The following is a 27,787-nucleotide window of genomic DNA, read 5'->3' as shown; positions in this document are numbered from 1 at the left end:
CTGCCATGGAATGGCTGGTGGGGATTGGTTTCGGGGGCCCGTTGCGGGCCCCCTTGGGTCGGGGGAGGTAGTTGTGCACTGGGGGGGTACCCATGGTCCCCCCGACATTTCCATGCACAAGTTGTCAGGCACCGCGTGGTGCCTGCCACGTTGTGCAGGGCAGGGAAATGCATGATGTGGCCATTTAACATTATGGCGGGTGCTGCTTGCTGCAGCACCCGCCGCAATGTTAAATTGCTGGATGTGACTGCTATGGTGGTGGTTGCATCGTAATTAGGGGTACGGAACCGCCGCCTTACAGGAGGGTGATCCCAATCCCCGCTACGATGGCGGGCGGACTTCGTAATCAGCCCATAGTACAGGAATAGATAGCACAATGACACATCCACATTGTATTACACAGAAATATAGCTACAGTCCCTGGCAATATATGGATATTGTTTGTAACATTTATATACTGCTTTATACCACTGGCTATGCAATTCTATGATTTACGTTGGATTCCTGAAGCCCATTCAGTGTCCATGATTGATAGGATGTTGAATATAGTTTGGTCTGTAGTAGAGGTGTTGGGTGAGGTGTGTGAGATTTAAAGAAGTGGTTTAATCTCATGTGTGCTATGGATTTGACCTCCCTATTTACAGCACAAGCTGTGGACAAGTATGTCACATGTAAGCACCTATCACTAGCAATCATCTGGGAATTCTGATTCTGGTCCCCACCTCTGACTGTGAATCAGGTGCTTCCCTTGAAATCTAAGGAGTTATATTATAAATTATGATCAGTGAGCTATGCTGAAACCTCCTCTGATTTGTATGGAGAGCTACCCTTGGAAAGGAAAATTCACCTCCTTCCAATGGTGCCTCTCTTTACTGTATTCCTGCTTAAGGATCACCACAGGAGGACGATTCCTGAGCAGAAATCTAGACTCTTAAACCACCTTGGATGGTATCATATGTGCCCCTGGCTTAGTTCTATCCTCTCTCCTTTATTTCTGTGCACACACACTCTTTCCACCACCATGGAGAGGGCTGACTAGGGGGTTTATCCAGCAACCGACTTGGCCATGGCAGGGACAGTAAGGATGTGAAGCCCACTAACCACCAGGGAAATATTTTTTTAAAGTATGGGTGCAGAGGTAGACCCATAGAGCCATCAGGCCATCACCCACTTCCTCAACCCAAGGAGAGTCTTTTGTATCCCTCATCCTCGTCGGAATGCAAAGTGGGGGTTTTACCCCCAGTCTGTGAATCCAAAGGAGGCAAGGGATTCCAGGAAAGATTATTTTTAAAACAAATGTGGTGGAGTCTCAGCCAGTCCTAGCATTTAGGGTGCACATCAACACCCAGTCCCAACAAGGCTTTTATTCCCCCCATAGGCATATTGGAGAATTTAACCCACTACATGAAGGAAAGCAGAAACACCCTGTGGGGAAAAAAGTTCACTAGATCGCCGCTAACAAATGTGGCTACATAAAGTTGTTCTACCCATGGGAATGGGCAGAACAAACTTGACATGATACAGAACATTAAAAAAGGAAAAGGATGAGAGTTTGGCCTCTGCAGATATCAAGCTGTTCTTTCACTCCCTACTGGGGTCGATTGGGAGTTTACCCATCATCTGTTAATTCAAAAGCTCCACCAAGGAAACAAAACGTGAAAACATGCATGGGATGGGGTGCTGGCTCATTCTATCATTGGAGCATCCCAAGTCCAAAGGTCCCAGACAATCATGTTGCCTGCAAGGGGCACATTGGGGCTTACCGCAGTCAATCTGCTCAAGTGAGGCAGGTAGACCACCATGCACCAGGGACATCATTTTTTTTAAAGGATGATGTAGAGTACTGCCCTAATGTTGCATCAGGCTTCCCCCACACACATGTGCCCTAGGCAGATTTTCTGTCCTCTGGGGGCTGATTTAGGACTGGAATCTCACCTAACCATCTGAGTAAAAAACTGAAAGACAAAACTAGACGCCATGAGAAGTTCAGGGTAATGTGATATGTGTATACCAGCATGTTCTCATACCCAAAATACCCCACAAACATACTTATTTTTCTAAAAATATCTACTTTCCTCACACTTTCAAATGGGATTGGTGCAGTATTTGGACCTGGGATCAGGCAGCACTTCAGAAAAACTGCAAACCTTAAGCATTTTCCTCAAAATTAAATGCCAGGGTAATTCAGTTTGGTGTGCCTTGTGTGGACATCCATTCGGTTTTCCTGCTCAGAATACCCTGGGAAAATGATATCTATGCCTTGAAAGACACTAATTGTTCTCTGGCTTTCCGTGGGGATGAATATAGTATTTGCTCTCTGGGTCGACATATACCTAAAGAAATCTACAAACCCTGATCATTTCTAAAACTAGGCATCCAAAGGAACCCTGAGTGTTAAAGTTTAGGTAAAAAATGCAAGTTGTCCATATGCATGTTAAAGAAAATGTCGAACTTTACAGCAAAAGGTGAAAAACTTACTACTCAACTTTAAGACATTTCCGCTGAGGAAGATGCTACCTCCCAAGTGCCATTAAGCTTTGTAAATGGGACCTGTACAGACCACCACTGAAACCATATCATTAACACATTGATACTTATATTGAATTTTTGCAGTTCTAATTTTGAACAATTTCTGTACGGTATCTATATCTACAAAAATGTGTGGTACCGTTTTTATTACCACACATCAATTCATTACCACACCGTCTTGATGTCTACAAGATCGGGAATTGTCTATCAGAATGAGGAACAGTTGTTTTTTTCACCTATACTTTGCAATTTGCAAGGGATTCAAGATATAAAGATTGGTGAAGTCCATGGAAATCACACAATCGTGGATTGCAATGGGTCATTTGATTTCAGAAATGTATAGGGTTGGTAGGTTTTTCTAGGTGTTGGCTGACCTGTTGTTCAAACACTGCATTCATGTGTCAGGCAAAATTAAAGAAATTGGGCTTTATTTGAGCATTGTCATTATGTTTGCAGGGCATTCTCTTATTTGTATTGGTTTAAAAAAAAAAAAAAAACATCTCACCCAAAGGCATTAAGGTGCAGTAAGGAGTCACAAACAGGTCAACTTAGTAGGCAGATACTCAATAGGAATAGGAAAAATCAGTTAGTGAGGATATAGTCAAGATTTCAGGTATTTTTTTAATATGATTGCATTTTCTTCCTTATATAAAAGCAGGGGCATTGCTGTCCACAGGGAAGCTCTGGCTATAGAGAAGGCTCTTCAACCAGTGTGCATCATTTTGTGAACTGGAATTTGAAAGAAGGAAATGTTCTGAGTTCTCCTGGAGGACATTACTAACACTATCCTGTCACTCAAAACGTTTTTGAGTGACAAACAAGTTGCAATAGATTAGAAACATCTATGGTATGAAAGTTAGCAGAGACCATGTGTAGAACAAAGACGGCTTGTGAAACTGGCTGCCACAATACGTTTTTCAAGCTATAGCATAGCATAGAAATGGAACCTTTCTTGAGGGCTATGTAGTGATTCCAAAGAATATGGGACAAGGAGATTACCAGGATCCCAGACAGAAGAGCAAGACCTATGTGGTGAAAAGCTCCCTGCTGCTGCAATGTGGCAGAAGGGAGCTGGAACTGCAAAAGAGTTGTAAACTCTATTCGACTAAGATGATGAAGGGGCAAGAGAGCCTGCCCATGAGCTTCCCCTCAGTGGATGAAGAGCAATTAGAAAACAGCATTCTAAATACGTCACAACAATTAAACACAGTAATTGCTGCAACTTTCCTCTCTGCCCCACCAACCCAGTGCAGAGCACATTTTTCATTTGTGGGGCAGTGACTGCTTAAGCCTTTTTACTCTTTCCAAAAAAAGGTATCCAGGCCAAATTTACACCCTTTTCCCAACATTTTGAGGGTTATGAAGGTCCTTATGTTTTGTAGATCCCCCTAGACACTCAGAAAATTGCCACACTCTAGAATTTTTTTAATGTGAAAAATACACTGAGCAAGAAAGTATTTATTTTCTTTATTAAAAAGCTCATTTCCCAGCTTACATGTACAAGCAAAGTTAGAATTGTTGCAATTTTGCAGATTATTTTATTTTTGCAGTTTCTATCTATTTGCGGTTACTGGTGGTGACAGGTTTAAAACTTTTTTTGGTAGTATTAGAAACCCATATATTTCTAAAGAGTGGGCAAAGTTTTTAATTCACAGTCAGGTCATTTGAGTGGATTGCTGATGGTTTTCCCAAAGACACTAATCATTGAAATACAAAACTTATGACAATAAATAGGAAAACTTTGAAACAGGTAAAAAGGTTTCATCTCTATCTGTCTACCCGACGGCTGATTTACAAAAGATACACCATTACCTCCGTAAGACGCTTCTGGCTGCAGGGATATATATGGGGGGTAATTATGACGTCGGTAGGTATCCCTTCTGCCCGATACCTTGGTCATGGGACCGACCGACATCCGATCGCCGGTCCAGACTGCCTCCTTAGGATGCGACCGAACACTGTTTGGTGACATTCCTATATTTAACTATAAGAGCATGCATTACAGCCATAACCCGGCCGTAATGCATGCTCCCATAGTGAAATGGAAGGTGTGGTTCATTCCTGAACGCTGTGGCAGGCATCTCAAGGTGCCTGCCACAAGGTGCAGTGATCAACAGGGGGGCACCATAGGTGCCCTTTTGGCCTCCAACAGGAGGCTGAGCACCAAAAGGGGCCCTGCTGTGGGCTACCAAGCACACTTTTTGACATGGTTTCCATGTCGGACAGACCAGAATGGAAGCCATGTCAGAAACCGTGGTCGTAATATCAAGGGTGGAAAGACCCACCCTTGAGGGTACTTGCTGGCTTCTGACTGGTGGATGGGCTCTCCAAGCTCACCCGAAGCTAGCCAGAATGACTGGCCCATTACGATATGGCCCTAAAGGCTCTGACCACATGTCTGAGTCTTTACTGGCCGTATCGTAATCGGCCCAATAGTGTTTGTTGGTTGTCCAAAAACATGCCATCCAATACCGAGATCCATCAATAGAGGTGCAGCTTATAATTTATCATTGTGTAATGACCATGCATCAATTCATATGGTGAAATTAATTCATTCAAATGGATATGAAGGAAATCTAAGCATGTTAAAAAAATGTGCCTTGGGTAGTAAGTTTGGGAATAGTGGCTATTTATACAGCTTGGAATTTGGGTGTTACCATAATATCATGTGAATCAAAGAGCACTTATAAAAATGTGTCTTTATTGCACACTGGTGTATATTTGAAAGCCACAAATGAACAGGGATTAAATTGATAATAACACATGTACTGCTGTTCTATGCTTCCACTCTTCTGATAAAAACAGAACTGAACTTATGTAGGTGAGACTGTCACTAACTATATGAAAGGCCTGAAAACACAGGGAACATCAAGTTTTTTCCTTTCAAGTTCTCTTTTTTCCGGTGATGTGTGTAGCTAGGTTATTTGGGCTTGGACTCAGCTGGTAGTCAGGAAAACATACCAACCCCAAACATTTTTTACAATTAATTAGACACCTGAGGGAGTAGTGTAAAATTTGTGGATTCCACTAAATGGTCTTACACAGAACCAATGCAAACATAAAACTTTGACAAAAATCTGAGATTTTTCTCACATTTCAATAAGGGAATCGTTCTGGAATCCACATTGAGCCACAAAAGTCCTATCACCTAGTGTTTCCATATGTCTTCCGATAAAAAAGATACCCCACTTTTGTGGTGGGAATTTCACCTACGACAGGAGAGGCCACAAAATGCACCAAGAAAACATCTACTTTTTTCTTTAAAACGTTGCTCATTTTTGCAATGTTGTTAGATATACGATTTGGGCCAGGGTTGTGCAAGCACCCAGGAAAGTGCACCAACCCTAAACATTTCAGAAAAACAGACACTCGCAGAGTTCTAGGGTGGTGTGACTTGCATGGATCCCACAACATTTTCTGAAACACAATACAAGCAAACAAAAAACCTTGTCGAAAATCAAATATATTTCTTGCATTTATATGGGAAACATTCTGGAATCTGTTTGAATCAACAAAACACTTCCACATTTCTGGCAATAAAAATGGTACTCCCAATTGTGTTGGTGGATATGTCACTCAGAACAGCAATTGGTCAAAACTTCGACCATGCAAAGTCAATATATTGCTGTGAGAACTTCAAATGGTTAAAGTTTTTGTCTATTGTTGTGCTCTGTGTTAGGTCCATGTATGTATGGGATTGAGTGTTTCAATGAGAAGTGTTTGTAGTAGGGTGGAAAATGTTCTCCATAGGCTGGAATTGAGAGAATGTTTTGGCACATAAACATGGAAAAAATAGACCCATACTTTTATGTTCTCAGGACATTCTTTGCAAGAAAAAATGCTGGGATCCCAGCAAGTTATGCCACCATGGATTCCCCAAGATCAGTTGGTTTCAGAAATGGCCATTATTGGAAGGGTTCACTGTTTGCCGGTTGATCTAGCTACCAAATAGTGCAGTCATTCACCATACCAATGAAAGCAAATTGAAATTTCTTTGGATGTTTTATGGCTATATTGCCTGGCTGAGAGGTGGAAAATCCCTATTCTGCCCCCCTCTAGGGGTAGAGATATTGTTTTTGCTCCGGGGTTAAGATTGATGCTAAGACTGGCGCACGTCCCTCCCCATTCCCTTTAGTTTTTCATTTCCTGGTAGTCTGGTAGGCTTTCAGATCCATGGATGGGCAGATTGCAGTGAGAAACAGATTGTGTGTGGGGCTGCCCTTCCATGTACTGATTTGCAACCCTCACACTCGGGTTGCAGACAGTCTTTCTGCCACCAAGGCCAAAATTGCTTCCAAAGGTTTCCAAATGTTTTCTTACTTGCCTTACGGATGGCTACATAATAATTCCAGGGAGGACTGGCCGCCCGTACCCCATTTATCTTATTACAAAAACTATTCATGGAATCCGGTGGGGTTTCCTCCCTCCCCCCCCCCCGGCCCCCCCCTCTGTAGAAGATTGGGGGTAAACACGTTAGTATATAACAGGCTTTCTGCCTCCAAAGAGAGTGGAGATGCAGGTAAATCTCCCAGTCTGCACCCTAGGGGGCAGAAAAAATGTTGAAGCCTTTAGGGGTGTTTGTACAGCTCAATGCCATCTTGGGTCGGCTCCCATCATGTCCTTTTCCTTTAAAAAAAACCCTAGTGTGTGTTGTTTTCTGCTTGAAACACTATTGAGCCATTCACGGGTGGGAGTACGTCTCAATGTTTTTAAAAAATATCCTGGAAACGGATAAACCCCTTAATACCCTACTCAGGGGGATAAAGACTGACTGCACATTGTTTATGGGGAACACTTGGGGTAGGGGGCTAGCTGCTCCATCCCTTCAAACCATCCCTGGTAGCTAGCATATGGGCTTGGGAACGGCACTTCTGCAGAGTTCACAAAAGAGGGATTCACATGCGAGTGGTTCCATTGGAAAGAGGCCATTCATGCCTTTCCAACGGCACCTCTCTCTCTCCTAGGCATCAGTAGTGACACATTAGCTTTGTCCTGCACCATAAATGAATTGACGTTCAACCTCTTAATAATCTTCCGCCATCTTTATGCCACATAAAAGCAGGTAATGTTAACCTAAGGAAAGAGCCTGAAGCAGGAGCCCCTCGATATTGTTTTAAACGAATTAGCGGTTTTTACAGCGAAGTGCTCATTTTCAAGCCTCAATGCCAACTGGACATCTCCTTGACTTGATTCAACCCAATCCCATCCTCCTGACCTATCATTTCAGGTGCCTTTCTACTGTACGATCCAGGAAATTAAAATGACAGAGACTTTTAGTCAATCATCCTGCTCAAAATGGGAAAGCTTTGATCTTGAAACACTTTCTTCGGCAACCAGAAAAGACTTTTCTAATCTAGATTTTGACTCTGCTGAAAATGATCCAAACACAAAGGTAACACTTTCAATATTCCCCATGTTAACAATTTAGTTAAGAGGCTGTCGGTGTGGGAGGAAAAAAATGTCTCAAATGCCAATCAGAACCATGGGCAAAAAGCAGGTTTACTACCGACATCAAGGATTGAAAACTGACATTTCATCAGGGACAAAAAAAACAGGAGGAGAGATTGCACTGTTGAGCAGTGGGACTCTTGCTACACTCAATGCCATCAAATGTAGAAATAAGGAGGCTAAAAAAGGGTTATTTTTCGGGACGTATTTTATATCAAAACAAATCTGCAGTCCTCCATCAGCCCTCACAGTAACTCTTTCACATTTATTTTCAGAGAAAAGCACAAATATCCACGAAAATATTTCCTCAGAAAATATTTTATTTCAGCAACAGTGGATTATTGATTTAATTCCTGTTCACCCTGACTCCTGCCTAAAAACGTTCATGCCAATAAAAACATGCTTAGTTAACTGCTTGCCGGAAGTCATTCTTCTCTCTCCTCTGAAGGCTTTTGTAGAGAGGGTTTTATAACTCAGCTCTACCCCATTTTTAAAAAATAGTTTAATTCACTTGCTAACAGCTTTCTGCCTAGGTATTTCAACTGGAACCACCTGGAAGTCTAGAGTAGTGACAATCCTGCAAAAGAAGCTTCGGTGAGACTTGGGATCCTTTACAGTTCTTTGTCTATTTCCCTTTTGCCTAATCTAGACATTGTTCTGTACAATTGTATAACATCTTTAGTAGTGGGAATAGTAATTTTTACCCCTACGCTATCCAACACTTTCCCTACTATTGCACTCACAGGAGTGGGAATAGCAATTTTAACACTTCCGCTATTGTACGGTAATAATATTGGATTTTATTTAATTATATTATGTTACTATATATATATATGTTTTAACAAATATGATGAATTTTTTTTTATAACTTTCTTTAATTATTTAAACAATATAAGTTAATTTAAGCATTTTTAAGTATATTTTAGTAATTAATTTTTAATATTAATTTAATTTAACATTGTTTTTAATAAAGTCGATATTTTTATAAACTATATTTTAGTAAACGATATTTTATACTCGATATTTTTGTACTTACCTGTTTGTAGATACAAACTCAATATTCTGTCTGTCGATATTTTTACCACGATATTTTTGATAGTCGATATTCTGTCCCTCGATATTATGTCAGTGATCCAGCAGAAAGCGAGCCTGACCATTGCAAGTGGGACTTGGGGATAATCTCCCCCACAAGAAGGTATTGAAAAATATTTGCAGAGAGGTGTTGGCCTAACGGCTAGGGCAGTCCACCTCGAATCTGGGGATCTGTGTTTGACTCTTGGGAATAGATCGAGGGGCGGCATTGCCACCTTTGTCTCTAGAAGCCAGACCATTAACCTCTGCTATCCTGCAAGAATACATTTTATCCCCCGTCTCTTTTTGCACTTTTTTTATCGGGTAGGGGACTGATTTTACATATATGAGGAGGAGACCAAGCTTATACTAGACTTGTGCCGTAGACACAACTGTTATTTCATCATCTTTCATTTGCTCAAAACGCTGCTGATCGTCCGATTTCTGATTATGCTCTTGCATGGTTTACCTGAATTTCCATAAAATATTTTTAAATGCAATACCTCTTGCACGCTCGGAAATTAATCAGAAAACCTCATATTGTATTGGCTGCTTAGTTTATTCTGCATTACCAAACCCGTGCATTATGTTACTCAGACCAACCCAACCTTGCAGCTCCCAAAGTGTTATCTTTTTTTTTAGGTGATAAGTCTTTCTCTAACGTTGCATCTAAACTTTGGAACTCATTGCCCAACAGCTTGAGACTGAAATATAACTGGAGTATGGTTAAGAAACTCATGAGAACCTGACTTTTTTATAAGGAGCCCTTTCATTCTTATGTAGCTTATCTTGGTAACTTCAGATTTGAGGTTTTAATTTTTGTGTTTATGATTAGCACCCAAGAGGATCATTTTATTTGCACTTAGAAATAGAACATAAAATAATATAACAAAATAACATGGCAACAGAGAACATAAGAAACTAGTCAGAGGGGTAGCAGAGCACAGTGTGTTTATACAAAAAAGGGGAATAAGGACATAAGGCTCAGTAATCAAGGTGGTAACGTGAACAAGGGAGGAAACATACAACTTTTAAAAGCCCAGATTTCACTTATTGGCACTGTGCACACGTGTGGGTGAGACACAAGGGGCATACTTACAAGCCCCTATAGCCAGCACAACATCAGTTTTAGTGACGTTGTGATGGTGATTGGAGCTTTGCCTTATTTACAAGGCAGCATTAAGCCAATTAATGTGGCTTAACACTTTTTGCATTTTTGCAAGAAGAAGCTTTTATATACATCCTTACAACTAAACTTGCCTTCCTAACTTCCCAAAGTAGTTCATTCCTAAATCCGTACATTAACTATACTCTCACTTCTAAAGAGCCTTTGATCCGAACAATAAAAGCCAAAACTGGGGTAGGAATAGTAATTTATACTATTCCAAAGTCCAGCGCACCACCAAGTATAAGTCGTAGAACTGACTTGGAATGTAAAGCCATGCGTGGTAACCACTGTGTTGTAACCTATTGCGTGGTCATAGCACGTGTTGTAACATGCTATATTCGTGGGTAGGTGATACAATTTGTCAAAGAACCGATTTTGTCAGACAAGCCCTCATAATGCACGTAGCAACAGACATAGCAGAAAGGGTGAACAGTCAAAATATCGAGTCCAAAATATCGAATGGACATAATATCGAGTTTTAAATATAGATTGGACAAAATATCGAATGGACAGAATATAGATATCAAAAATATTGTTTTTAAGGTAAGTAATGTAATATCGAATGTTAAAAATATAGAAAGTTAAAATATCAAAGTATATAATATAGGTTAATAAAATGATCGATTTTTTAATTATATCGAATTTTTTATAGTGTTTTTTATGTTATAATATTAGTGAAAAGTGTGTATTTATGTTATAATTATTTTTATTAATGAATTTTGTATTTATAATTTTTGCGTAATTTAATTCTGTAGCGGGTTGTGGGTTTATAGGGGAATAGGGTGGGAAGTAATTTGATTATAATTATTTAAATAAGTAAATTTATTTATTGGTATTATTTTTTAATTAATTGTTAATTAATTTATATTTGGTAAATAATTAAATTTTAATTGGTAATTAATTTTAATTAATTGATTAATTGCTAATTATGTTAATTTCACTAGGTTTTTTTTCTGTAGCGTGTTGTGGGTTTATAGGAGAATTGGGTGGGAAGTAATTTAATTATAAATAATTAAATATGTAAATGTATTTATTGGTATTAATTTATAATTAATAGTTAATTATTTATATTTGGTAATTAATTATATTTTAATTGGTAAATCATTTTAATTAATTGATTAATTGCTAATTATGTTAATTTTACTAATTTATTTTCTGTAGCGGGTTGTTGGTTTGTAGGGGAATAGGGTGGGAAGTAATTTATTTATAATTAATTAAATAATTAAATTAATTTAATTGTATTTAATTCTAATTGATTGTTAATTAATTTTTAATTATTAAATAATTAATATTTATTTTGTAATTAATTTGTATTAATAGGTAACTAATTGTAATAATTAGTGTTAATTAGTAATTTCAATAGATTAATTATTATATTATATTAAATTGGTAATTACTTTTAAATAATTTTTTATAGATATTAATTTAAATATTTTTAAATAATATATGAAGTATTTACTTTCCCTAATGTTGCATTCTCTGGAGTGGGAATAGTAATTTTTACCCCTATGCTATCCAACGCTTTCCCTACTGTTGCACTCACTGGAGTGGGAATACTAATTTTTACCCCTACGCTATCCAACGCTTTCCCTACTGTTGCACTCTTTGGAGTGGGAATAGTAATTTTGACCCCCACGCTATCCAACGCTTTCCCTACTGTTGCACTCTTTGGAGTGGGAATAGGAATTTTTACCTTTACGTTATCCAACGCTTTCCCTACTGTTGCACTCTTTGGAGTGGGAATAGTAATTTTTACCCCTACGCTATCCAACACTTTCCCTACTATTGCACTCACAGGAGTGGGAATAGCAATTTTAACCCCTACGATATCCAACGCTTTCCCTACTGTTGCACCCACTGGAGTGGGAATAGTAAATTTTACCTCTACGCTATCTAACGCTTTCCCTACTGTTGAACCTACTGGAGTGGGAATAGTAAATTTTACATCTACGCTATCCAACGCTTTCCCTACTGTTGCACCCACTGGAGTGGGATTAGTAAATTTTACCTCTACGCTATCCAACGCTTTCCCTACTGTTGCACCCACTGGAGTGGGAATAGTAATTTTAACCCCTACGCTATCCAACACTTTCCCTACTGTTTCTCCCACTGGAGTGGGAATAGTAAATTTTACTTCTACGCTATCCAACGCTTTCCCTACTGTTGCACCCACTGGAATGGGAATAGTAATTTTAACCTCCACGCTATCCAACGCTTTCTCTACTGTTGCACTCTTTGGAGTGGGAATAGTAATTTTTACCCTTACGCTATCCAATGCTTTCCCTACTGTTGCACCCACTGGAGTGGGAATAGTAATTTTAACCCCTACGCTATCCAACGCTTTCCCTACTGTTGCACTCTTTGGAGTGGGAATAGTAATTTTTACCCCTACGCTATCCAACGCTTTCCCTACTGTTGCACTCCTTGGAGTTGGAATAGTAATTGTTACCCCTACGCTATCCAACGCTTTCCCTACTGTTGCACCCACTGGAGTGGGAATAGTAATTTTTACCCCTACGCTATCCAATGCTTTCCCTACTGTTGCACCCACTGGAGTGGGAATAGTAATTTTAACCCCTACGCTATCCAACGCTTTCCCTACTGTTGCACTCTTTGGAGTGGGAATAGTAATTTTTACCCCTACGCTATCCAACGCTTTCCCTACTGTTGCACTCCTTGGAGTTGGAATAGTAATTGTTACCCCTACGCTATCCAACGCTTTCCCTACTGTTGCACCCACTGGAGTGGGAATAGTAATTTTTACCCCTACGCTATCCAATGCTTTCCCTACTGTTGCACCCACTGGAGTGGGAATAGTAATTTTAACCCCTACGCTATCCAACGCTTTCCCTACTGTTGCACTCTTTGGAGTGGGAATAGTAATTTTTACCCCTACGCTATCCAACGCTTTCCCTACTGTTGCACTCCTTGGAGTTGGAATAGTAATTGTTACCCCTACCCTATCCAACGCTTTCCCTACTGTTGCACCCACTGGAGTGGGAATAGTAATTTTTACCCCTACGCTATCCAACGCTTTCCCTACTGTTGCACCCACTGGAGTGGGAATAGTAATTTTCACCCCTACACTATCCAACGCTTTCCCTACTGTTGCACCCACTGGAGTGGGAATAGTAATTTTAACCTCCACGCTATCCAACGCTTTCTCTACTGTTGCACTCTTTGGAGTGGGAATAGTAATTTTTACCCTTACGCTATCCAATGCTTTCCCTACTGTTGCACCCACTGGAGTGGGAATAGTAATTTTAACCCCTACGCTATCCAACGCTTTCCCTACTGTTGCACTCTTTGGAGTGGGAATAGTAATTTTTACCCCTACGCTATCCAACGCTTTCCCTACTGTTGCACTCCTTGGAGTTGGAATAGTAATTGTTACCCCTACGCTATCCAATGCTTTCCCTACTGTTGCACCCACTGGAGTGGGAATAGTAATTTTTACCCCTACGCTATCCAACGCTTTCCCTACTGTTGCACCCACTGGAGTGGGAATAGTAATTTTCACCCCTACACTATCCAACGCTTTCCCTACGATTGCACTCTTTGGAGTGGGAATAGTAATTTTAACACTTCCGCTATTGTACGGTAATAATATTGGATTTTATTTAATAATTATATCATGTTACTATATATATATGTTTTAACAAATATGATGACATTTTTTTTATAACTTTCATTAATTATTTAAATAATATAAGTTAATTTAAGTATTTTTAAGTATATTTTAGTAATTAAGTTTTTAATATTAATTTAATTTAACATTGTTTTTAATAAAGTCGATATTTTTATAAACTATATTTTAGTAAACGATATTTTATACTCGATATTTTTGTATTTACCTGTTTGTAGATACAAACTCAATATTCTGTCTGTCGATATTTTTTCCATGATATTTTTGATAGTCGATATTCTGTCCCTCGATATTATGTCAGTGATCCAGCAGAAAGCGAGCCTGACCATTGCAAGTGGGACTTGGGGATAATCTCCCCCACAAGAAGGTATTGAAAAATATTTGCAGAGAGGTGTTGGCCTAACGGCTAGGGCAGTCCACCTCGAATCTGGGGATCTGTGTTTGACTCTTGGCAATAACGCTGAACGTCCTGTGATTCTGGAAAAATCACTTAATCTCCCCGTGCCTAACAAAAAAAAAATGAATGTGTCATTATGTAATGCAACTGGTGCTATGTAAAGACCTTTGATGCCTGATTTGGCTCAAGTTTGCGCTATATAAAACTCTGTCAAATAAAATAAAAATAAAAATTGAAGAGAAATTTGGTGCATTTTACAAAATATTTGTATTTATCAAACCTTGTAAAATCATTGAATGGGTGAAGGGCAATGAAAGACAAGGCTGCATGGCTGTGGTAAACTTGGCGGCTTGCAGATGCCCCACACACTGTTTGCCCCATTTCGAACTGCTAAGTACAGTTATAATTTATCTAAGTGTGTGATGGGTCCCGCTAAGCAGGCCCAGCGGCAGTGCTCTTTCCTTTAAACTGTAAATGTAAATTGGCATACCCAATTGGCAACTACTTTTACACCCCTGTAAAACCCTAGTATATTGTACCAGTGGTACCCAGGGCAGGGTTGTTAAAAGGAAGCAGGCCTGCAGCAATTATTATGCCACCCTGAGTGACCCAAGTAAATCCGAAGTCTGCAGGTTTGACATGCAGCACAGCACGAGCAACTTGCCTGCTTGAGTTCAACCCTGCGCACACCATGTGCGACAGGATCATCTTACCTCATTTAATATATGTCAGTCACCCCTAAGGCAGGGTTCATTATAATATGTGTGTGGGAATATATGTGCAAGCATATATTGCCCTGCCGTAGCATATTAAACATAATTCTACTGCAAGTGACCGGCGGTTTATAGGATAACATGGGCTGGCATGTGGATATTACCTATATGTCCAGCTCCATAATGGCCCGCCGATTTTTTTTGTGTTTGGTGTCAAACACTGTGCTTTTTATCCCGCCACGCAATGGTGGTATCAAGCTTTAACCAGCATGTACCTACGTGGCCCTTTAGTCATTGTCCACCAAGTTAACCCAGTGTTCTCATGCCCTGGTGGGCTTTTTCGTAGGTTTGTCGCCAAGACAGAAGTATGAACTCATGCTGAGGAGTGTGTGCTGCTCCAAGATATCATAGACAATGATCTGTGTTAGCAGGAGGTGTCACCTCGGCCCACACAGGATAGGTAGAGATTAGACCAGTGCGGAGGTGAGCCTCAAAGTCTTCACTGACGCCACTGGACAAAGGAACTTCCCCTCCCCCAGGAATTGTTTTTTGGGGGCAGGCAGGAAATTAGTTATGCAGGTGGTGTTCACCTCTACAAGGCTGACCACACCTCTAAATGCTGGATCTTTACAATGGAGCCACTGGGGTGTTTGATTGCATTGGCAGTGTGATCTCTCCTCTGGAACTGTCAAATATAGCATGTCATTGATTTTGTGCCTCAAATAATTAAACAAAAAGGATGACACGTAGGTCTAAAATGGGGGAAAGAGAAAAGCATGTAGTGACAATGTGAAACCTGGAAGTCTTGCTTCAATCCCAGCTTCCAAATTGTGTTATTGTAGGTAATTAGTTTTTTCAGAGTGCCGCCTCCTTTTCCTTCACCATCACACGAGAGCAGCAACACATCAGTTCAGGGTGCGTGTTGCACAAAGGCAAAAAACTTGCATCTTAAAGAAATGCCCTGTTTTGAATTTTGGGGAGTCTTTGTCATATATGTACTGGATTCTCCCAGCTAAGCAATTGGCCACCCCTACCACCTCTTCCCCTCAAGCCCTTAACATGGACATGGTGTGCGAAATAGGGACCAGCAAAACCAAATTGTTTTGGTGCAAGCTTGGTGGCACTGTAGGGAGGGAATGTGGACATCTTGTCTTCCTTCAAGCTGAATACTATGTATTTCATTACAGCATCATAAACAAAGTAAATGTTTTCTAGGATTGATAAGATAAGCATCTGGACTATATAACATAATGTTGAAAACAGGGATAACTAATACGATAAACAATTCAGATAACACATAGAAAAGAGCATTTGTTGTTATTGTACCTCATCTGTCATTAGTGTGGCAATGGATCTTCCAATCTCATGATATTGCTGACCTTTCCCAAGTGGTCCCAGAAGAATAAATAGAAATCTGTAATTAGAGATTTAGAAATACACATTAAATGCAAAAAAAGGTTCACCTCAGTATGTTCTTCTCACATATACCAATGTACAGGCAGTACGTGAATACAGCTTTTATATTTTTAACACATTTGCTATTCTTTGAATATAAAATTGGCATCGCTTCAAACTTGACGATTGTGTGGAAACAATTTCACCCTTGATACACAAGTATATCACTCTCGTTTCCATCTCTGCCCATATCCCATATAAAATGAAGCCAGGAGTACTCTGTTAGCATACATGGAGTAAGTGCATGCGTTGCCAGTGTCATGATTCTGCCAATCTCGTGTCCGTAAGTATTTTCTATTGCTTTTACCAGTGCTTGTTTGTTGGTTTTGCCAGTGCTTATTGTTTGCACTGTCACTTGTTTGTACCAAAGCTTGTTACAGACTGTTGCAGACTTCAAACTCATAGTCTGCTGCCCAAGGGCTATTGGCCCTTCTCAGCTCCAGTGGTTTACCTGAGATCTGTAATGTAGAAACTTCTTGAGAAAGACTTTAAATAGGAGCCACATCCTGTTCTCTTTGCTGGTTATTGAGAACTCTGAGCGTGAGCAGTAGCAGCAGATCTCCAGTTTCAGTGAGAAGATCTTTGACTACTTAATGCAGTTTGTAGATCCTTCCCTTGATCACCACTAGGTAGGATGTTGATATTTACATATTGACTCGAGCTCTCTTTGTCGAAGTGATTTATTAGGCATTTGTTTAATAGACTTTAGCACATCGCGCTGAAGTGCTTTCTTGGGCATTTGCATAGATAATATTCACATTAAAAGTTGAAACAAACCTTGCATTTGAAACCTGTTGTGCATTATAAAAAGACTTGTTTGAATTAGAGCTGCGATTCTTAACAGTGTTACATGCAAATCATAATTTAAGAAAGAGACCGTGTAACAAAAGCTAATAGACTCTCTCATATGAAAGTGTGACTCGCTCTGGAGCATAGTGTTTATGCAAGCACTAGATAAATCATAGAGTCTATATGGTTGTATTTTGTTTTGAGGATTATAGTAACAGCAATTCCATTCCTTGTGAGGAAAGTATTAGAGTGACGACTGTTTCATAAGTAACCTGCTTTTCTTCACAGGTATGTTATTATTTAACCATGCTAGTTTAGTTCAAGAGTTCACACGATATATCAGAAGGCTCTCTGAGGACAAAGTCTCGTTCCAGGTCTCCCTCCCCGCAGTACCATTCCCAAATCCCTTCTCCCCGTCTAGCCACTTTGATCCTCAGTGCAATTAAGCTTGAGTCAAAGCTACTGGAAGATGGGCTTCTTGAGGGTACTGCTCCTGAGAAACCCAATGATATTTACCAGCTCTGACAGTCTGAACCTCGTGAATGTGCCAGAGGAGATCTCTCAGTATTCAACGTTTTTATTCAGCAGACAAGAACATTCTTCACTCCAAGCATTTGCAGCATGAACACAAAAATGGTAGGAGCTGCACACTTGAGGTTAGAGCAATTTGTTCTGAATTTAGATGCAAGTTCACTTTGTATGCCTCCAAAATCAAGCAGTGGTGTTTTCTTTGGATCATTTCTCCAAATGTGCATTGATTCATGGTATGATACTTATTGGATGCGTGCCACCATTTAACTTCAATTGTATTATGAGGGTTTTGACTCACTTGGAATTTTCAAGTGTAACAGGACTGAAACGTGTGGGTGGTCTGAATACTTCAGTCGAGGTAAGTAGAGACATGAAATACTAGGCTGGGTTTAGAACAAAGGACCTCCAAAATAAATTCAAGGTAATGGTATTTACTGGAGCACCCACAACATTCATATCAGGGGGAAAATGTTATAGTGGAACGGACAGATCAGAGAGGAGTGGCTATGAAGCTCCTAATGGTTTGAGCTAACCAGCACGTTTTGTTCTGCTCCACTCTACTCCTCCTGTTTCCTTCTATTCCTTTGGGTACAGCTATCACACCTTGGCAAAAATATGTAAAATAGGGTGCTGTGGTTTAGAAAGTAATCAGAAGAACCTTAGATCAATGGCACATCTCTGAGAGCTAGAGTTGATGATGATATTTCCACACATTCAACTAGGGCTGAGGAGCAGATAGAACTGGTGGCTAAAATAATGGAATATATAATAATTGAAACAAATTGAGTACCCTGAAGGAGAAGTAGCGAATCAAGTGTTAGGCCTGATATGGAAAACATTGAGTAAAAAAATGGCAAACCAGTATACACTTTTCTACTGGGCAATTCTCATATATTGGGAACATTCATTACTAGGTGTTGGTAATATTCAGTCTTAAAACTGTTTCTGAGGGTTATTACTGCAACCTCCACCAGAAGCAAAAGGCTTAAAACACTGTCATAGACACTGGAGTACGCATATTTCTACATTGACACAAGAATAAGAATTGATAGATTTAAAGCCTGAGGTTTGCAAGTTGCTGATATAGAATTTGTCCACACCTGGCCACTTTCGAGTTCAGGTATCATAGAACATTTTTTCTGCAAAGCAGAATAATATAATCAGTAGGATTGCTCTTCATGAATCGGCAATTCTGAAATTTCCAATTGCACAGGTGATAGACACTGGACAACTTCATCTGTTGCTGCGATGTGATTCTCTGGCAGACTCAAGGTTTAAAACAACATTAGGAAACAAAGATTCAATCTTTGCATCAACCAGGGCATTTTTCAGAACCACAATGACAAAAACCAACTAGGATGGACAAGTGGGATACAGTGTTTTGTCTTTTTTCTTCTTTATGGGATACCATTTTGTAATATTGGTTGTTGCCTTGCCTGGACTAGGGACAAGGAAATTAGTAAGGGTGATAACAATTGGATATTTGCTTTTAAATGTAGGGCTTTTCTCCAGGCCAGGTAAATGCTTCCTTTGTTTCTACTTATTCTTTAGTGTACTTATAAGACATCCAGAATCAAAGTTACATTTTTTATAGGTCTGATGCAATATCATCTATTGGAGTGTGAAGGGCTATGGGGGAGAAGGAACTGAATTTTGGAATGGGAGTGACTGGATCAGCTAGGTTTGAAATTACTGCTTTTTAGGAGACCAGCTTGAAGGCTGGATTGATCTAGAGTACATTCATTTTTATTCTGATCGAGGACTATCGGTCTCTTCATAATGTTTTGCATGTGAGGTGCCACCTAATTTGTTTCTAAAAAGAGCAGTCTCAAAATAGTTTGTTCAGTTTCTGACACTAAATGCAAGCTTAGGATTTGGGCTACTTGTCAACCAGGAACCACATTCTTCATCAAGGTGAGGCACAACCAAATCCCAAATTAACCTGTGCTTAACCTTCTGGTAGGTTGGCAATTAGGCTTAAGTTGAAGGACATCTGTAAAGTATTTGTGCAACTCTTCAAACAGAAATTAAGTGTAAAACACAACACAAGACAAATCCCATACCAATTTTGAAAAATAGAGTAAATCTTAATAAGTACATCACGAAAATTTTGAAAGTAAAGGTTTGCCCATCTCTTTGCAGAAAGGGTAACCTCAGCCCACATGCTGGAAATGTAAATGAGTTTCCACACACTTCTGAGCCTCAGTGCCACTGCAACTGATTCACTAATGAAAAGGTTTCATCTTAATGGACTTAAACACATTTTGCACTAGGTACAATCTGATTACCTATTAGTAAAATGTATTCTTGTTTAATCCGAAACAGTAAATCATTTTAGGCCTCCTTACAATGTCTGTCAGTAAGCCTCCAAATGCTCGTTCGGATGCTTACCAACCGATATGGTTTGTTTACAGCCCATCCTCCTAATTTCAATGTCGGCGGTTGGAGTGTAAAGCGGCCGGTGAATCTGACTTGGTTCCAACAGGCTCAAGGGGCCCGTTGAGCAGTCAAATACCTATCATAATCCCTCACAGACTCAGTTTCAGCTGTCAGGGTTGTGATGTTGGTTTCCGACAGCCTTTCCATGTCGGGCTTTCTGACATGGAAGGGCTGTCGGTAGGTGACTTTTGGGACCACTAGCGGGCCCCCATCCCGCTATGGCCTATGGCTCTGGGACTGGGGGGCACCTATTATGCACCCCGGAAAATCCCTGCACCGTGTGGCAAGCACCATTAGGTGCAGAACATTACAAAAACTCATATTTCTCTACGGGACCTTGTGTTGCGGGCGGTTTACGCCCGCCGCACAAGCTTCCATAGAGAAATGGGAGTTTGCGACCGCACTATGTGTGGTCGCATCACAATCCAGTGTTCAGAAACGCAGACCTATGGTCGGTCGGTTCCCACACCTAGATGATGTCAGTCAGAGGCAACTCCGAGCGGCATCGTACACTGAGATGGTGTCAGTCAGAGGCAACTCCAAGAGGCATCGTAATAGGGGCCTTTGTCACATAATTTGCAAAAACTGAGGATTTTGACAAAATAAATTACTTTTAGTTGAATTGCATCAAAATGTACTAAAAACATAGCCCTTTGCAAAGGATTACTAGTCATCTATCAATTGATTATTGGTGTGTTTGGATGCCTAACTGGTACACATTAGGTGAAGTTTTTGTCCAGGCCATGATATTATGTATAATAATGTCAGAAAATTAACTAATACTATCACCAAAGGTGGTCTATTACTCTGCATAATTTGCCTTTTCTTGTTGAATAATTTAGTCAATCCTACTGCATAATTTGGTCCTCCACTGGTACATAATTCCAGTGGCCCTGCTCATGCTGCGTGTAATATAATTTTAAAATAATGTGATATTTTCACAGTGTTTTTTGTTAGAGACTGGCGCATCATAGCACTAAAAATGCACAAGTCACTATTCTGAACCATGGTTCAACTTTGTGACCCTCTCTGATCTCACACACTTCTGGAGTGATTGCATTAAAGAATTGAGGTTTCATAACGTAGGAGAGTGAAACTCACACCAATTAGTTTAATTTGCATGTTTGTTCATTTAAGATGTGTGCATTAGCTATATGCAGTTTTCTAGAGGTGAAAAAACCAACAAAATACTTGTAGAATATTTTGTTCTTTTTAGCGACCTTTCGGAACCCACCACTACAGCGCTCAAGGTCACAGTTGCCATACTTTTATATACAATTTCAATACTGCATGCAAATGAAGATAGCTTGTGTATGAGACAAATAAAGTTGTGCTTCTAGGCCCTCTTAATTTACAAATACTAACTGAAGCATTTAACCCCCCTCCCCCTCTGGAAAGACAGCCACAGACCCCCAGGGTGGCACTCTCCACAGTCTGAAAACCTCTGTTCTAAAGAGTTTTCTTTTGAAACAGAAAGTGACAGAACTCTGTTGGTCATTGAGATTCTTCCATTGGTGAACCTCTCATGATTTCCACACAACACTCCTATTCTCTTTGTCTATTCACAATTTAATGCTGACGTATCATTCAAGAACAATATTGGCCCCATTACCCGTAGTATTAACACTTACCTTGTTGGAAGAGGAACTTCTGTGAGTCCTGAAATCAGCACTGCAGGGGATAATCTAACAAAAGCAACAACAGCACGATCGAGGAATTCAAGTTCACCAACCAAGATATTTGAAGCTTCTGCCCCCGGAGGAATCTTTTTCATAAAATGTAGATCCACCTAAAAAGGATTTAAATAAATCAGTTTTACTTTAAATTTTTTAGCTCCATGTTAACTGTTCATGAATTTTCCGGCCTCTATGCAACGCAACCCTTTTATCACATCCATTCCAAGGATTGATATAATTCTTGTTTTTTTTAATATTCCCCCCAAGGCCTTTTGTCCTCAAAATGCATATAGCACACCACTGGTCAAACATACAGCAGTGTCGTGCAGGTTAGAGACAATAATTGGCTTAGAAAATGAGAGTCTATTCTTTAAGTGCAGGTAAAAATATCACATCTCTATTTATTGGAATACTGGACATCAATACAACGTCTGTGAGATGATGACATTAAAAATTAGGGTCAAACGGTCACACATAATGGCATCTTTATGCCTTGCATTGGCACTTGCGCTTTTCATAATATAGGCCCTCATTACGATGGTGGTCGGAAGAGCATCAAATTGCCATTGCGCCGTGCGGTCCCACCTGCCCGATTATGATAGGAAAGCCAGCAGGGTGGTCAGAATTCGCTTTTTTTGAGCTGCTTCCGCTGCAACCCAGGAAAAGGCTGCAGGACAAGCTGCAGTACAAACAGGCATTTTTCAACCATCTATGCACTGTGTTCCAGGCACCATGTGGAGCATGGCTGTTCAGAGTGGCACCACATGTGCCTCCCTAGACACTTAGCAGTGGTCCAAGGGGGACAGGAGCCCTGCTTGGGGCCCCAAAGTGCCTTTCGAAATGCCTTTTCATGGCGATGGGACCGCCATGAAAAGGTTGTGGGAAATGGACATGCCAATCCCAATGGCAGTGTGTGCGCAGGCTCCAACTCCATTATAGGGATTACTGTCGACCCCTGCACTGATGGGCTCCTTGAGCCTGTTGGAGGTGGAAGTCTGCCCCCCAGACATCTGCGGTCTGACCGTCTGCATTGCAATGCAGCAGTCGGACGGATAGCTTGGATATCTGTGGGACCACCACCGTCGGTCAGTGGTGGTGCCACCAACAACAAAATGAGGCCCATAGTTTCTAATATTAGTCATAACGGATCTGAATACAGAACTTGCCTATAACCTCTATGACTGTGATGGTTGAGAGGGAGTTTGGTATGGTATATATTTTCCTTTTCAATAGAAATTGTTCATATGCTAGATTTCTCAAGATGGTACTTCAGTCTATTTTTCCCACAAATGAAAGCCTGATGAGAATATGCCCTCTGAATTATGCTTTTATTTATACAAAGGGAGTTAATTTGGGGAACTTGACATGCAATTTTTTATTTTTTTATTTTACTTTTGCTATTGGATTAGATATTAGATACTTTTTGGGGGCTGTGATACATGAGAATGTACTAATAAAACTACTTGAAGGATATGTGAAATATATTCTAACGTGTGTATTTGTCTTTTAAAAGATAACATTCTGTACTGACTTCAAGTTCTAAAGATCAATTTACATGCCTTAAGTTTTGAGATTGTGATCTATAAGTTTGTTAATAACAAGACATTTAACACCAAAATGTATGATATTTATGCAACACACAAACAGAAATAAAGTACCGGTAAAAATATAACACAAGAAAACTCCAACACCAATTTCGATAAATAGAGAAGATAATAAACTATTTGAAACCACAATGACAAAGATCCAATCAAGAGAAGCAGAGTTATGAATTTTAAAAATCTAGGGTAAAAGCTAGGGTCCAATTACGATGCTGGTCGGTCTAACATCCAACCGGCATCATTGTGGAAAAAGGACTGGCTGACACGTGCTAGGAGGTCCTGGCCGCCAAATTAGGATGCCTCTTTATTGAGACTTGTGCTTCTGCACGGAAAAGGGCTGCATCAGAAGCCCCAATCCCAAAAAGCATGTTTTTAAACATCCCTGCACCATATGCCAGGCACCTCATGGAGCCTGCCACATGGGGCATTGATTTTTGTCGGGGCAACAAAGGTGCCCCTCAGTCCTCATAGCAGAGGCAGCGGACGCATGGGGGCCCTTTCTGTCTACCTTTCTATTGCATTCGGAACACCACAGACAGGCAGAGAGGAAGGGCTATTGTAATCCCTACGGCAGTGCCTTAGCAGGCACCACCTTATTGTGGGGATTATGTTCCGACCCCTGGGCCGACAGGCACCTTGAGCCCATTGGAACTGTAGCTGTCGGTCCCTCAACCCCTGCGGCCGGACCGACTGCATAGTAATGCAGCGGTCCGACCACTGCTTCAGATTTCAGTGGTCCAACACCGACAAGCCATTGGTGTCGGTCCCACCGACATCGGGATGAGTTCCTAGGGTTTAAAGGATCAATGTGCCAATTGTGGTCATCTAGCCATGCAAGATCGACTCAAAGTAAAAAAATATGGCATACCAGGATGGAGCGCAAGTGGGATACAAAATGAAGATTGGGCCCGATCTGCGCTTACTCTCGAACTTAGAAAACATTTAGAAGAAAATTGTTCTGAGAAGGTGAATTTCAGCAGAGCAAGGCTACAGGTGGTGTCTGAGGAGCATCTGTACTATTAATCTGATAGCAGTGAAACATGTAGGCACTTTAGAGAAGAGGAGAAGTAGATCTAAGTTTTTATTTTGTTACCAATCTAGAGGCTAACTTAAAGGAGACAGAGCAGCAGAACATTTCTTTACTGCTATGTCTGTGACCCCAGAAATGAATCACCATGCCTATGAAAACCGAGACTCAACAAGAAGCCATGGTGTATAAAAGTGGGCTGGGCAATGAGCGATCCCCAAGGAGTTCTAAGCGTCTTTAGGGAAGTAGTCTCCATGTTGTGAGAAAATGAATTATTATTTGGGGTGGACAGTAGTCCACCAGAAAACATGATATTCCTAGTCCTGCTAGGATTAGTTAAGGTTTTGATCATTTAAACCAGAGCTCAATGCCTCACAGCATACAGGCTTACCTAAGAAAACATGTAGAGCATTTAGAAATACCACACTGTTAAAAAGTCAAAATTCCAACACAATAAAAATCCTACTTCAATTTAAAAAATATTTTAATGAACAAAATGGCATTAAAATGCCAAAAATCCAAGAAGGGAAGCTAGAGGTGTGATTTTTCAAATTTTTAATAAAAATAGTTCTAAAAAGTGCAAAGAGGCAACCATGGGCAACTGATCGCAGTACAACTGAACAATGGTAGGTTTCTTAGACTGACCACAGTGGAGCATGAGTTGGATATATGGACCAGATTTGTCTCAGTCATCCCCAGCCTCAAAGAATGCAGGCAGTGAGCTGGCAATGAGAGAAGGAGGTTTGGCATCGACAGGACCCAGCATCAGAATGGAGCGTCAGCGAAACCACTGGCTTAGGTGGAAAAAGATCTGGCAGAAGTTCTATTTCCTGCATCCTGTAAGAATCAATACGTTCCTCGTCAATGGCAGAGGCAAGAGAGCAAATGTATGCAGTTGAAGTGGTCGTGGTTTGATGGGTTACTGGCAATGCACCTTTGATAGACTGGCTGTTAGGTTGGTCCCACTCCCTCGATGATTATCTTCGCAAAGTGTTTGTAGAAAAGTTTTGAGGTTAGGCAGGAGTACTCTCTGTCACAAGCCAAGGGTTCCAGGTCCTCAAGAAAAGCATTTGGAGGTCAGGGCTCTCTCCAACATAAGCCACCAGAAAAGGGTAGGTCCAGCTGAAGCTGGCCAGCTTGGATCTTTTAAGGAAGGTGGGCTTCTTGCAGCATTTTCGTCCCCGTAGCTTATTAGGAGATCATCCAACTGACTCCGGGAGCCCAATTATTTGCCCTGGGTACAAATGGGAGCAGGTTGGTCCAGCCCTTAGAGTTCTCCTCACATGTCTCATGAGCAGTCACAGTCCTTTTCTGTCTTCCATAGGTCCAGTTGTGTTCTGAAGAAGATACCCAGGGCTGGTACATTTAATATTGGCACTAGCTTGTGATTAGGGGTGACTCATGACTCCTCCTTAACCAATTGGGAAACAGTTCCCATGGATACCCTACCTACTTTTGCAGAAGTTTCTGTGTGCCCTACTGCAAGCAATCCCAGAGTGCCCCTCTCTACCTATATCCAACACAGCAGAACCTTTTTTCCCTTTTGCAGAGCTCCTGTGCACACTCTAAACGTGCTTGACTGGGGGTGAGTGTTTGATTTGCTCGAACGCTCCGTCCATCATCCCCTTTTGCATCACTCTTAACGTGCAGCCAAGAAAATGAGCAACCCCTCCTCTGTGGTCACACAAAACTGTTTCTAGGGGAATCTCCTCTTTTGCTGGGATTAAAGCCTCACTGGCTAGGACAACAGAAAGAAGGCAGACCTAGGTTTGAGCTAGATGTGCCAGGTAAAAGGTTGGCATCCTTTGAAGGTAATTAAGTCCCTGGGAACAGCCCAGATGGTCATCCTGTAAAGGGTACAAAATTCCTCCCACGCTCTGGGAAACAATTTAGACCTCATCAAGAAGTTATTTAGCTCCTAGGTGACATTTGGAAGCAAGTGGGCTTCTAGAGGCTTTAGGCAGGTTAAATGTGACTTTTTAAAAGTACCTTTGGAAAATATTTAAAACAAATCTAATTCATTGGTTAAGTCAGAAGTGTAATATATATGTTCAAAAGTCCAGGAATTAAATGTTGTTCCAGCCACCAGGCGGATATATCATTATTTGCCTTCAATAATGTATCTGAATGCTATCCAAGGGTAAAGCTAACCCTGCTACAGTGAAAATAGCTTTTAGTGCACTGTTACGGTAGGCCATGTTTAACCATTAGCTCTTACAAGTCCGGCTTATAAATATCCTGCACCCTTCCCTGTAGGCATTTAAAGCCTACCTATTAATATGTGTGAAGAGGGTAGGACTGTCAAAAGATATTTTTTGCTGAGCTAATTTGCAGTTTAAATCTTCACAGACAATTTACTAGTGGCAGGCCTGTAGCCATGTTTTGCATTGTCACTTTATTGATGGCACAATATGTGCTGCAGTCCACTAGAGACATTAAACTTAATGGTCTTAGCTACACTTTGTACCATATATGAGGGATGTATAGGTAAGGTAAATTTTCCAATTAGAAGTACAGCCTAGAGGTCAGAGCACATGCATTGGAGACTTGTTAGCAGAGTGCTAGTGCACAGAGTTAAAAAAACAAGCAGCATCAGTCAAAAATAATGTATTATAGTAGTTCACGTTACCAGCGTCAGCATTGATGTATCTTCAATGGAGGGTGTCCAGTACGTAGAGTGGGTCGCAGGTGATGTAGTAAATAGAAGTGAATAGTGTCAGTATTGGAGAGTGTAGAGAGATGAAGGGGTGGTGAGTAGGATGTGGCCTCTGGCATGAGTTTTGTACTATAAAGACTGGTATATCAGTGAATTCCTAGTAAAGGGATATGTGACACTATTCATAAGATTTAAGATCAGCTATTGAGTGGGTATTTGCAGGATTATTCAGGAGCAGGTTAACAATTTCACATGAAAAAGGAGAGGGTGTGTGGATGGCATGCTGCAAAATAACATAATAAACTAAACTAACAATACAAATGCCAGTACTGGACTAACTTAATTTCTAATAACCAAAGATCTGTTATGAATAAAGCATAGCAGTCTAATGTAACATTTGTTACTAATTTATTCAAAATAATTTTTCAAAGGTTTTCTTATTTTTGAGACGAATTTCTTGTGCATATCACAAATATATACAAAATATACAGATAGATACAAACTTTTTACAAAACAGGTCATAAACCACTCTATAACACATCCACACTGATACTTTCACACCTCAAGCATACCACTTATATTCCTAAATCAAAAACAAATACCTCTGAGGTATGGGTCCGTGTCAATATAAACATTTCATT

The 27,787-nt window shown here is 40.4% G+C and overlaps 1 protein-coding gene across 5 annotated transcripts in view; it reads right to left on the bottom strand.

The window, feature by feature from the left end:
• Window positions 1-27,787, bottom strand: part of SLC4A10 (solute carrier family 4 member 10) — a 1,035,540-nt gene that overhangs the window by 257,699 nt on the left and 750,054 nt on the right. For all 5 annotated transcript variants that reach the window (XM_086956614.1, XM_086956617.1, XM_086956615.1 and 2 more), the window contains exons 8-9: window positions 21,818-21,975; window positions 16,299-16,386 (exon numbers count right to left, since the gene is read on the bottom strand). In XM_086956614.1, coding sequence (XP_086812740.1) covers window positions 16,299-16,386; window positions 21,818-21,975 — 246 coding nt within the window. The remainder of the gene's footprint in view (window positions 1-16,298; window positions 16,387-21,817; window positions 21,976-27,787) is intronic.

This window comes from Lissotriton vulgaris, chromosome 2_1, assembly GCF_964263255.1.
Source record: "Lissotriton vulgaris chromosome 2_1, aLisVul1.2, whole genome shotgun sequence".
NCBI lineage: Eukaryota > Metazoa > Chordata > Amphibia > Caudata > Salamandridae > Lissotriton > Lissotriton vulgaris.
Note: the sequence above shows the minus strand (reverse complement) of the source record. Positions and strands in the feature narration are given on the sequence as shown.